Raw genomic sequence first — 13,130 nt, forward strand, 5'->3', positions numbered from 1 at the left:
GGGCTGGGGTCTTGTTTGTGCTTAGTCAGCTACTCACTAGCTGCGTGACCCTGTGCAGGTCACTTTACCTTTCTGAGTAAAGTTTTACAGGACTATCAAAAACAGTAACAGATTGCTTTCACTATTACCCTCATCATCATCATCATCATTATTTTGCTGTGGTTACACCAGATGTCTTGTCAGTGTTTATAGCAGCCTCTTCCTGGGTTAGTGACTCAGATCTCTGCTGGATGGTGTTTCCTAGTCCTGCATTTGGATAATGTGGTTAACAAATCCCCATTCAAGCAGGCCTTCAAGTGAGTTTGTCATGTTTCGGGGCTGACAGGTCATTGCTTTGGTAACCTCTGATGAACTGTACCCTAGGATAAGCCCTGGCCCCTTTCTTTTAATGAGCCCTTTTCTCTGCACAGAGCCTCTAGTGAAGTTACAGGAGTTGTTTTTGTAGAACACATGGGATTCCAACAGCTTGGCAGTGCTCCACAGTCTTGTTGCCATGGTGACTCACACTTTTTCTCTGAAATTTTGCCAGATTCTGAAGATCTTTGTGGACAATCTCTTTGCCATTGTCCTACTGAAGCAGGCCACAGCCGTACGCTGCTTGGATATGAGTGCCTCTCGAAACAAGTTAGCCGTGGTGGATGAAAATGACACATGCCTGGTCTATGACATCCACACCAAGGAACTGCTTTTTCAGGTGAAACCCCAGGGACTGCCCAGGACATGGTCCTTTGATTAGAGACCCTCCTCTAGCTTCCCAGTTCTTACAGGGGGTGCTTATGCTCTGACTTCCAGGTAGGTCTCTGAGTGGAACAGTGAGATATAGGGGTGTAGGGGCCAAGAAGGGGTGCAGAGTCTAAGGCACAGCCTGCCCCTCCCGTATACCAGCTACAGGAGCTGCGCGAGTCTCTTTGAACTTTGGTTTCCTTGTAGGTGAGATGGGCAAGTAACAACTTTCTTACAAGATTATTGAGAGCAGTAAATGAAGAATACTAAATCTGTGTGCGGCATGTTGTAGGCTCACAGTGCATGGGTTCCTGTGATGACTTTTTTGAAAAAGTCTGTTTTTCACCTACTGCAGGCTGCCTTCCTCTATGAGTGACCTAAGACACAGTAAGGAAACAGGACCAGTTTTATCATCTGAAAGGCATGGGGGGAAAAGCCCTCCCTTCTGTTTATTTCACAAGGATGCTATAAGAGCCAGCAAAATGTGAATGTTCTGGGGATAGGCATTGTTGACACATCATTTGGTCCTGTGGCTGGAGGGAGTGTGTCACTGGAGGAGAGAGCCTGAAGGCTTCATGCCCAGTGCCTGCCTGGACTTAGTGCTGCTCTTTGCCTCTTTAGGTTTTGTAAGTGGTCAGAGCCTGATTGCCTGAAGTGAGTTCTCCCAAAGCTAAAACCTCCCCTGATTGGCTTTCGTAGGATATAGCCTTTTCCTAGGCTATACTAGGAAACTAAAGGTTTCCTAGTATAATGAGCAGATGGAGGAATGAATCCATGTCTGGGCTCTCCTTGTCCTCAGGAGCAGAAGCAGCAGGGTGGAGAGGTGCTGCAGTAGGGAGCTGCCTCTGTCACTTGGAAGAAGCTGCCTGGCTACTGCTAGCCTCAGGTGACTACTAGTTGACAATGACTCACTTACAAAACAGGGGAGGCAGAGTGGTTTAGGGAAAAGAAAGAGCATAGGCTTGGCCTTCAGAGAGACCTGGGCTCCGTAATTTACTCTGTGATTTCAAGCAAATTTGTGAACCTCTCAGAGTCTCAGTTTCTCCTTACCTCTAAAACGGAACTCGTAATTTCTTCCTCACAGAGTTGCTACGTGACTAAACATGATACCATAGTGTCTAGCTCAGGGTCCGGCACGAGGCAGGGCCTTCAGTGTTACTTCTCTTCTCCCCAGCCTCAACAGGACCTGCTCTAGGTAGATTAGCAGCCCCCAGTTGTGAATCTGTGTCCAGCCTAGAACCATTTGGAGTGGGAGGGCGTGTGTCCCGCCCTATTCCCACTGCGGGTTCTGTAGTAGGCTAGGGAAGGGAATTCTCAGCCCTGGCCAGGGGTCATTCCCAGCTATTCTTTTCTCTTCTCCCTGCACCTGCCCCCTCCAAATGCAAACAGCTATATTGTTTTTTTTCTAATTATAAAAGTAATCCATGCTCATCATAAAAGATTTAGACATTGTAACAGATTCTAGGCAGAAAGGTGTGAACATCTGCTGGTCCCTGGGTCTCCAGAGCTGAGTAAAAAAACTTTGAGAGGAGGTGGGGGAAGGAGGTACTTTCCAGAGTGATTATATTTTTATAGTATGTAGGTTATAAATGTAGAGACAATATGTTATTTTTTTAATTTTAAAAATATATCACTTTTTTTCTTATTATGAAAAAGTAGATGTTCATGACTAAAAGATAATTTCAGGCAAAGAAAAAACAGAAAATATAAAGCACCCACAATTCCACCCACTGAAAGACAATCACTACTAACTCTTTGAACTGTATCCCTTTAAACCTTCTTCCAGATGTAGATATGTATACTCCACTCATTCCTTAAGAGAAGTAGAATCCATTTTACTGATTTTCTCACTTATTATTTAATAATTTAGTCCTCCCTTAATATTTGGAGATAATAATTTTTATTCAAAAGTAGTTCTTGCTAATTCAAAAATTCCAGCATACAAAAGTGCATGGAGTTGCTTGCCTCTATAGTACTATCCATTTCTTTGGATCCCCTTTTCTTCCCTTGCCCTCCATCCTACTGTTAGCGATTTAATGTGATTCAGGCTTTAAAAAGAGAACTTGACTGAATGTAGGAATGGGTGGTGCCAAAGCCCAAGGTTGTAGTCACAGGATCCTCACCATCCCTGTCCCTCAGGAACCGAATGCCAACAGTGTGGCTTGGAATACCCAGTGTGAAGACATGCTTTGCTTCTCCGGAGGAGGCTACCTCAACATCAAAGCCAGCACCTTCCCTGTGCACCAGCAGAAGCTGCAGGGCTTTGTGGTCGGCTACAATGGCTCCAAGATCTTCTGCCTCCATGTGTTCTCCATGTCGGCTGTGGAGGTGCCGCAGGTAACTCAGGGTGCCTGTCAGCCCTCAGTGATGGCAGGGCAGACAAGTTCAGGAAAGCCAGGCCCTCGCTGGTGGTTTTGGGAGGGAGTGGTGAGGAGAGAGGGAGGAGAGATGAGAATGGCAGCTGTGATGCCATGGACCCACTCCACATCTCCATGTCTCCACTCCATGGAATCTATGTGTCTTTGGGCAAGTAGCTTAATGTCATTGAGCCTCCATTTATTTCTGATCTCCCTATCCTGATAGGAGTGGGGAAAGGTAGGCAGGGTTGTCTGTCAGCAGATGGAGTTGTGTTTCACTAAGAGCCATGCTTAGAGCTGAGTGGAGCAAGCCAGCAAAGCTGAGTCCAGCAGGATATATGTACGGGTGTACGAAGAGGGTGGCATATATGAGAGAAAGAGGACACGGGTGTCATGAGGTGTGGGGGCTGAGGTCTGTGAGCCAGAAAGGGCACGTGGGACTATCTGCAAAAGTCTCTCAAACTAGGAGGAGGCCAGAATAGAAATGGGAGGCTAGGATGTGAGCCATGCCCACTGCAGAACCGTCATAAAATAGAGTAAGACCAAGGAAAGACTAGCTGTCAGAATCCCACCCTCAAAAGAGAATCACTCTTAAATATTTTTAAAAATACCCACCCAGACCTTTTCTACAGTTATTGCTCGTATAGATGGAACCCCAGATTTTCTTTACTGAATGTAGACTATAAATAAGAGAGATTTTTTAATCACCTTCCTTTATCTTCATTTTCTGACTTAACCTAATGCTTACATATTGCAGACCCGTTACTTTGTGCGGATTGTTGGTGATGTGGCTTTTTCACTTTACGTCTACTGGAGACAGGGCTCTGTGTCAATATATGTCCTTCTCTAGCAGTTTTAAATCCTAAAATAATTATAGATTCATACGGGGGCAGGGCAGGGAATATAAAACAGAAAACTGTACTTGAATAGGAATTTAAAAAAATTATAGATTCGTACAAAATTGTAAGATATCATACAACGATCCTTTATACAACTTTGCCAGTTTCCCCCACTGGTAACAGTTTTACAAACTGCAGTATAAATTATCACCTGTATAGGATGGTTTATTCACCACTGACGGCCCAACCCGTGAGATTCCTGGTGTTGGATTAATGTTTTATTATGACCACACCTTTCTCCTGGCTGCCCCGCCTCCTCTCCTGTTGTTTTTAATGACCATTTTTTGTCTTAGTTGGTGGATCTTCCACATCTTACTCAACCCAGTACCTATTGTTAGACATTTGTGCTGGTTGCACCTTTTTGCTGTTGTAGATAGTGAGCATCTTTTCTAGCTAAGTCTTTGCACCAATCCCATCGTAGTTTCTTGGTATAAATTCCGAGAAGTGAAATTGCTGGATCAAGGGCTCTCTCCTTAGGCTACATTTGAACAATTTTTAGACCTGTCTCCAGATCGCCTTTCTGCTAGGCAACTTCAATCTACGATTCCTCCACACACCTCTGTGCCTTCACTCACTCTCCCTAACTTGGTTTCTTGTAAATAGTGGGACTGGAGTTTGTTTCTTCCTCTCAGCTAATGATACCACTGTTACTCATTGCTACCCGAATTATTAGTGCCTGACACAGAGCAGTTATTCAATAAATATTAGTGGAATTTAGACCTCAGGAAAAGGAAAGAGAAAAAAAGAAAATGAGAGAAAGAAGGGAGAGAGGTGAATGGAAGTGGAAGAAGAAGAAGCCAGAACAACCCCTGTGGACTGTGTCCTTGCAGTCCTCATCTGCTGCCCACCCCAAATCTAGGTACCACATCCGTCAGAAACCCGGTCTTCCTCAATCATGCCAAACGTGCTTTGCTGCTTGAAAGTTTTTTCTCCCAAGACTGCCATCCTGACCTCAAGATAAATGTAGTTTGCTGCTCCCTGACTTTGGCTGGCCAAGAGAAGCTGAAGGGGGCAGCCTGGGGCTTCTTCTGCCAAGCTCTTAAGATTCAGATTCGAGAGTTCCCCACCCCACCCCCCAAACAGCTATCCTGCTGATGCAGCAGGTCAGAACTGCCAAGGGGTAGGAAAGGAAGCCTCAAAACAAAGGCTATTTATCTGTCGCCTCTGCCTCCAGCTATCCTGTGGTTTAGGCCCAGCGAGGAGGGAGAAAGCATCAGACCCACTCTGGGGATTTCTGGTTTCCTTTCGAAATTTACATCATCTTGTGCAAGAAATGGTTTGTCAGGACTGCCAAGTAGGGCAGCAAGCCCTAGTTGGGCTTCTCAGGGCCGGTGGTGACTTCATGCTTGGATATAATAGCAAGATGAAGTAGAGCTCAGAGGGCATTTGTTCAGTTAGGGTATTTTTAAAAACTCCAACTCCCAGATTGTACCCCGGGTGAGTCCAAATGTTAACCATTTATCAAATGCTTGATTTTAGTGGGCCTGTCGGAGTCCCTGTCCCACCACATGGGGCATTCAGCATGGGGAGAAGTTACATGGTTTAGGGAAAGGAGTACTGGCCTTCTGACTGCCGCCTAAAGCAGCTGTGAACTTGAGCAACTCCTTTCCTCTTCGGGGCCTCACTGCTTCGCTGTGTGGTGAGGTTACATGTAACCATCTTTCAAGTTTTGTCTGGTCCAGTTCCTATTTTTATCATCATTATCATCATCATCATCATCATCAACAACAACAGTCTTAAAATACCAAACACTACAAAACAGAACTAAATTGAAACAGAAGGTGTTCACCAAAGGAGTTTATTTTAAAAGCTCATTGTGCACGAGGAGTGTGAGAAACGCTTCCGGGCGGTGGTCTTGCGCCGAGCCCGGTCGGGAAAGGCAGAGAGGAGCAGCAAGGGCGTTTCAAACAGAGGGGAAGCTGAGGCGGGAACAAGTTTGGAGAGTTTGGGAGATGGGGAGGAGCTGGTGCTGAGAAAATACTGTGGATATAATGAGTATGCTCACTTTTTGCCCAGCACTTTACTAGTCCTCATGGTATTTCTTTTGTTTGCTCAGGGTGGCCTGGGAGCTGGGCAGGGCGTCTAAACAGACGTTAATTTGCCCCCAAAATTCACACAGGGAGGATGTGGTTGAGCCTGGCCTGGATTCTAGCTCAGCTGCTCCCACGTCCATACCCTGCTACCACCTAAGGGAGGGGAGGTGGTGGGGTGGCACAGTAGGAGAGATGGGGACTCAGAAGCAGGCACATCTTGCTGTCAGAAGGTAGAATGGCTTAAACAGAAAAAAATTTCCTTCAACTCTAAAGCTAAAAAATGAGACAGGAAATCTCAAAGATTAAGGCCCCAAATGGAGAAAACAGCACTTCCAGCTCCACATTTGGGAACCATTAGCACAGAGGTACTGGTTGATTTATCTGCACTGCCTAAGAATCCAGGAGAGATGTAGTTCCCTTCAGCACACTGGCCTGAAAACAAGGGCAGGGCCTTTTGTTATGAAAGACACTCAGACCCATCTCAGATTTGTTCTCATGCACACACATGCCCAAGAGGTCAACCCTGGCTCCAGCCCCAAGATCTTCCATGTGCCACTTAGGTGCCCTCAGTTGCCCTCCCTGAGTTGCAGCTCCGGGGCTATAGTCCTGGAGTGATAACGCCTCTGACACAGGACTGTTGGGACAGCTCCAAAAGCACTGTGTAAGTCACACAGCAAGGCAACCCATTCGGAAGGAGGGATGGTAGGAAGGTTTTCAACATCAGGGAACTATCAGACGTGTGTCTAGAGCCTTCCTGGGTAACCCGGGGCAAGTCATTTACCTTTCTGCGGGTAAGAAGCTTGTTTTCTCAGCCCTCTTTGTAAGAGGCCATTCCAGACCCCTTCCCCACAGTAACAATGTTCATTCTTCAAGCAGATGTAGGTTGTGGGCCTGCTGAGGGAGGGCAGTACAACCTACTGTTGCCCTCAGGTTGTGCCCCGCCTCATGGGGGAGACAGGCTTGTGGTTATAACACAACCCAAGATCTGGACAAAGAGCAGAGGAAGCTCAGACTCCATTCCTTGGGTCATTGAAGACTTTCCTAAAGTGTCACAGAAGAGGTAACATTTTAACAGGGGCTTTAAAGCCAAATAGATACTTCCCAGAGGGTGAGGAGGGGCAGAGGCATTCCAGATGAGAGTGACGTCTGTGGTGAGGCAGGCCTGGAGATGGGAAAAGCCATAGGTGGAGAGGAGGATGGGCAGGAGGTTTGTACTGCTGAACAGGGCGGTTTGGCTACCCTATTCAGCCAAAGGGGGTGGCAGAGGGGAAGGCACGTACGGTAGGCTGGGGTGTGACTGGGAAGGATACCAATTAACCACTGTAGCATTGCTCTGCAGGCATTTGTAATTTAGTCGGTGCACACATCTGGAGTCAGGCTTGGTATGAATCTGAATCTCTGCATTGCTCTGAAAACAATTTTCTTTCCCTTTGATGAAATCCTGCAGTCTGCTCCCATGTACCAGTACCTGGATAGGAAAATGTTCAAGGAAGCTTACCAGATTGCTTGCTTGGGTGTGACAGACACTGATTGGCGTGAGCTGGCCATGGAAGCTTTAGAAGGATTAGAGTTTGAAACAGCAAAGAAGGTAAGCATCTGATCAGCGTGAGCTAGAATCTGGTCGTAGAAGGGTCCTTTGAGGAGGCAGAGTGGCTCCAGGCAACATACAGAGAGACAAATGCATAGTGCAGTGGGCAGTGGGCTCTGGGTTTAAGACTGGCCTGGTTCAGCGCTCACCTCATAACTGTAAGCGGGAGCCTTTCTAAGGTTCCTCATTGGTAAAATTAGGGTGATGATAGGCCCCCACCCTCAAAAGTTAATAAGGATCTAATGCGATAATGCCTGTAAAGCTCGACACAGGAGAATCATCTGATAGATTTCTAGCTGTCACTCTTATTAGATATCATTTATGTAAAGCAGCAAGCTAAAAGCCTGACACATAATAGGCACTCCATAAATGGTAGCTTTTGTTATTGGTATAAGCACTTATTAGTATTAGGTCATTTATTACACAATGCCTGTGTTTCTTGGCATTCTGCTAAGTATGGTGGAAGAGATGGTCAAGCTCTCTGACTCTGACAACAGTGTCACTCCCCACTACCTTTGTGGCATGATTCATGACCTTGATTCATGGTGTCATTTCCTGGCTCACTCTATTAAAATTACAGAAATGGCTGAAAAAATTTGATCCCTTTTCACACATTATTCGAAAGAGCCCAGCCATATCTCTGAGTTGGCTTTCCATCTGGAAACTGAGGTGTGGGGGAGAAGGAATGGCCTCCAACACTCTCCCCTGCTTCTCCCTTCTGTCTTTATCTTCACAAAGCTGATTAATCAGATACTCATTTTGCCCACATACCTGAGCTACGAGGGAAGGAGTTGCCGAAGCATGTGATGCCATCTCCATGCTAGGTCCAGACTCCTAGGCATGAAAAGAGAGTAGACCGAGACTAGACTAGGGTTCGGAACCCTGGCTGAGACCAGCCTGGCCATGTACAGGCTGAGTGACCCCGGGCAAGCCGCCGCTCTTGGAGCTGAATCTCCCATTTCCGCAGTGGGGAGGGTGAGGACACTAATTGCTAAGCCTGCCTGACACAGTGTTATCAGGCTTAACTGTCACATTGTGAAAGGGATTCTAAAACTGGTAGTGGTTGTACAAATGCTAGCTCTTATTGAAACAAATACAATTATAATTATATAATTACCTATCTTATAGTTTCAGATCTACTGTGTCAGAAAAGTGGTAGTAGAGGAGGCTGCAAGAACAGAGGAGTCCCTGGCTGGTGTAGCTCAGTGGATTGAGCACAGGCCTGCGAACCAGAGGATCGCAGTTCGATTCCCAGCCAGGGCACATGCCTGGGTTGCAGGCTGGTTCCCTGCAGGCCAACTCCCAGCAGGGGACACATGAAAGGCAACCATACATTGATATTTCTCTCCCTCTCTCCTTCCTCTCTGAAGATAAATAAATAAAATCTTAAAAAACAAAAATGAACAGAGGAGTGAGGAAACGTTTCTGTGGAGGGCGTGTTCCTCTCCTGTCCCAACCCAAAATGCCAGAAGGAATGAAGAATAACACAGGATTCCTAGAGTATATTTTGTTTTCATCCTGGAGTGAAATTAGACAGCAGCGCCTAGCACAGTGTTGTGCTCAGCAAACATTTGGATGAATGAAAACTAAACTGGAACGGCCTTTCATTTAATACTCGCCCCCAATTCTGTGTCACTTCATACATTCCTTGAGAATAGAAATTATTGTATTACAGCCACAAGATTTTGACCATAAACTATAACTTGATCACTTTATCCAAATACCTAATCCTCAGCCTTTCTTTTCCTTCTTTGCCAAGTCACTCAGGCTTGTATGGAGGTGGGGAATGGTTCCCAGTGATAGACTGCTGTCCCCACTAGATGGCAGAGGAGAGCTGTTTAGCACTCAGGACCACTGCCCTGAGCACAATGGCAAAGCTCTCTTCCCACATTTCCCTCCCCTGAGGTTATGCACAACCTTGTGACTCTGACCACTCTGATCAGAGCACCCCTGACTCTGCAGAATGTCAGGGCTGAAGGAACTTGGAAACAGATTTCTCTCAGTGGTAAGGAAGAAGTAGGTCCAGGGCCCCCTAGCTGGAAAGAAAGCTAGGACTGAGACCTAGAAACCTCCTTCTTGCCTACCTGCTACTCTGCCAGACATTCCAAGTTTCCCTTTCATGTTGTTTTAAAGAAGCTCAGACCTCAAAGGTGGTTTATTATTGCTCAGCAAAGAACACAGGTGTTCTTAGCTTTCCATACCTTTGCTTATGTGATACCTTCTTCACCCTTTCAAAGAATTCCTCCTTGGGAATGCCCATTTGCCAGGTTCCCACTCTGCCATGCTTTACCTAATCCTGCCTCCATGCTGCCCCTACCCAGACAGTGCATCTGTGTTCTCCAGGGCATCTTGTTCATGCTCGTATAGCTCTTAGCTCAGGGAGATGCATCTGTTTAATCTGCCTGCCTCCCCTTTTAACAATATGAGCCCCTGAATTGGGGATAGGGATAGGAGCCAAGTCATATTCATCTCTGGGTCCCCAGCCCAACAGGATGCCTGGCCCTGTGGACTGAAAAGATGAAGTCACATTGTGGTCATCCCTGAGGCGCCAGAAGCTGGGTGACTTCCTCATTTCCACAAGCCTTTTTAGGATGGAGGATGTCATGCAGCTAACCAGAGGCTGCAAATGGCCAGAGTGGTTGTTCTGCATTTCATATTCTAAGACATGCTGCCTCCTCTAGTTCTATGTCAGTCCATTTCAAATGGGACGGTGTAAAGGAGCACAGCTGGGTACAAGCGTTGACGGTGAAGCCACGTGAAGATCGCCCTGATGTGGTGTGTTATGTTCCTCTAAATCCCTTGCAGCATTTGAAAGCAACAAAAGAGTCTTAGTCACTATCAGTTTGCATGAAGATGGAAACTTCCAGCAGCCCATGGGTTAAAGTCTCTGGCTTTACTCTGAGTCCAAGGCAAGAGCTACACTTTTAGGATTTACGCAAGAGTGTGCCTTCCAGGGACTTGGAGTGATTCATTCCCGACCTCCCCCTTCCTTCTAGAAACTATCTTTATTCCTTCTCAAATCTCTCCCACTTTCCTCCCTTTATGATGGTACTGTGGGCTCTGGATGGCCTGTGTTTATGCACTGTTGGTAAGCATAGCTGTCTCCTGTTTTCTGTCCAAGTCACCAAGATGTATGTGCAGTCTCTCCTCAGTCAGTACATCTCCCCACTCCGGCTCAGATGCCACCGTCTCAGAGTGTCAGACTGGCTTGTTCTTTCCTTTTGCATAGAGATTCCCCCTAAGCAGGCACCATCTCAGACTGCAGTATCACAGTTTTGTTTCACCTAATCCCAAAGTGATTGATGCAACCAGGGCTTCTTTGCTCTTTGTATGGACTAATCCCCGGGATAAAGCTGAGCCTCACTGGGTGGTATAACCCTCCTGAACACACAGTGATTAATCAATGCTTGCTACTTTTCCCCCCTTACAGGCTCACTTTCTAAAGCTTGACTTCCCACCCCCAGCCAATCATCACCTTTGAAGCCCAGAAGGCAGCTGATTTTATTCTTTTATTTCTTCCTCTGTAGGCCTTCACCAGAGTACAAGACCTCCGATATTTAGAGCTCATCAACAGCATTGAGGTAAAGATGAAGTGTTCTTTCTTCTCAAGAAAGCACAGACTCGCTGTCAGTGGTTTACAAACAGCTTTTCAAGCAGGCAAGAGCCTTGAGGATGTGTGAACAGAGCCCACTGTGTCTGGGTACCGGGCCACAGCCTAACCCTCGGGATGCAGAATGCCATGTTAGGGGGCAAGGAGTAGCTGGGGGGCAGCTGGGTTCCTGATCTCTGAGCTTCGATCTGTCTACCTGGCAGATGTGCTGGGAGGATTGAATAGCTTCTCAGTAACTGGTTTTCATCCTTGCAGTGGTTGTCAGCTAGTTACCATCCTCTAGGGCTTCAATAACGTGCCAGTGTAGGAGGCATTTCCCAAATACACACGATCTACATCCCACGCATGGTAGTGGGTCCCAGGGATGAGGTCCGAACTGGGCATCCAGGGAGCTCGTTCGCCCTCCTCGTCTAGCCCATCATTCCTAGCAGAGAACACCAGCCCCACCAACCAAACCCACAGAGGGCTAGGATGGACGAAAGGGGCTGGTTCTACAAGCACCGTTTGCTGGGTGATGGTAGAACATATTCTTAATTCCTGTGTATTTTAGTGCAGTCTGAGTGTCTGTAAAAAGGCATACATATTTTTTCTCCTGAACAGATTTATTGTGAGGCTATGAGAATGTGAGATACATTTGAATTACCATATGGAAGCAGTGAAGAAATCAGCAAATGTCTTGTCCCTTTGATTCATTCCGTATAATGAGCACCTGTTGTGGGCGATCCTTGCACTGAGCCCAGTGGGCAGCACTGAGTGGGAGAGACCTACAGGGGCTCTGGGCCTGCAAGGCCTAATAATTGTTGCCATTTGTGGAGTGCCTGCTCTGCCCTACAACATGATCATGATTGATGTGTATATTATTTTAAATCCTCACAACTGAATGAGTCAGATACTGTTTTTATCCCTATTGGATAAATAAGGACACTGAGGCTCAGAAAGGCTAGGCCATGTCTCCAAGGGTCCACAGACAAGAGCTTGGTTCAAATTCAAAGCCAGTTTTATTTCCCAGGCTGTCTTTAGGCTGTGTGACTGTCTAAGTTGCTTCTGTTGCATTCCCCACACACACATCTGTTTCCTCCCCCAGCACCAGCATAAGCCCCATTTGTGTTTTCCGTTGCTTACTTACCTGCGTGGTGAAGAGTTTGTTCAGAGCCATCTATCCATAAGGCCTAGTATCACGATCAGGGGTGACATCTATCATTCATCTGGTCTGGATTTAGGGGTCTTAATCTATGCAAAGGTAACTGAATTCTGTGGGGACCACCTCTTGTCATTTACCAGGTGTTACTAAGTTTTTGTCTTACTACTGTCTCATCTAGTGTGCTGTGAACTGGGCAGTGGGTTAAAGTAAACTTGTGAGAATTGTCTCTTGAAAAAGAGTAAAGTGCCTTTTGAATGAGGATCAATTTTGGCTGCCCTAAGGCATTTGTTACTTGTTTCTAGCTATTTGGCATTATTCCAGAGAATCAAGGACCCTTTCTAGGCTCCTCTTGGATAGATGAGAGGTGACTATACTGATAATGAGAGGAAGAGAATCTGCCCAGGTGATTTCACTCACACTGAATATACCTAAACCTATTTTCTTGAATATGGTGATATTCTGTGGCCTAGAATGAATATGCCATAAATTCTATGCCTAGTGTAAACTATTTTATTGTTGTTGTTGTTGAAGATTTTATTTCTTTTTAGAGAGAAGGGAGGGAGGGAGAAAGAGAGGGAGAGAAACACTGATCGGTTGCCTCTTGCACACCCCCAACCAGGTACCTGGTCTGTAACCCAGGCATGCGCCCTGACTGGGAATTGAACCAACAACCTTTTGTTTCACAGGCCAATGCTCAATCCACAGAGCCACATCAGCCAGGGAGTAACCTATTTCTTTATCTCACTGTAAGACTTTAATTCATTTCCTACAATTAGGAG

At 46.3% G+C, this 13,130-nt stretch overlaps 1 protein-coding gene across 3 annotated transcripts in view; it reads left to right on the forward strand.

The window, feature by feature from the left end:
- Positions 1 to 13,130, forward strand: part of IFT122 (intraflagellar transport 122) — a 70,855-nt gene that overhangs the window by 33,898 nt on the left and 23,827 nt on the right. For all 3 annotated transcript variants that reach the window (XM_037051019.1, XM_037051026.1, XM_037051035.1), the window contains 4 exons: positions 530 to 694; positions 2,863 to 3,060; positions 7,460 to 7,600; positions 11,128 to 11,181. In XM_037051019.1, coding sequence (XP_036906914.1) covers positions 530 to 694; positions 2,863 to 3,060; positions 7,460 to 7,600; positions 11,128 to 11,181 — 558 coding nt within the window. The remainder of the gene's footprint in view (positions 1 to 529; positions 695 to 2,862; positions 3,061 to 7,459; positions 7,601 to 11,127; positions 11,182 to 13,130) is intronic.

This window comes from Sturnira hondurensis, unplaced genomic scaffold (genome assembly GCF_014824575.4).
Source record: "Sturnira hondurensis isolate 20B ecotype Veracruz unplaced genomic scaffold, ASM1482457v3 Scaffold0000867, whole genome shotgun sequence".
In the NCBI taxonomy this organism is placed as follows: Eukaryota; Metazoa; Chordata; class Mammalia; order Chiroptera; family Phyllostomidae; genus Sturnira; species Sturnira hondurensis.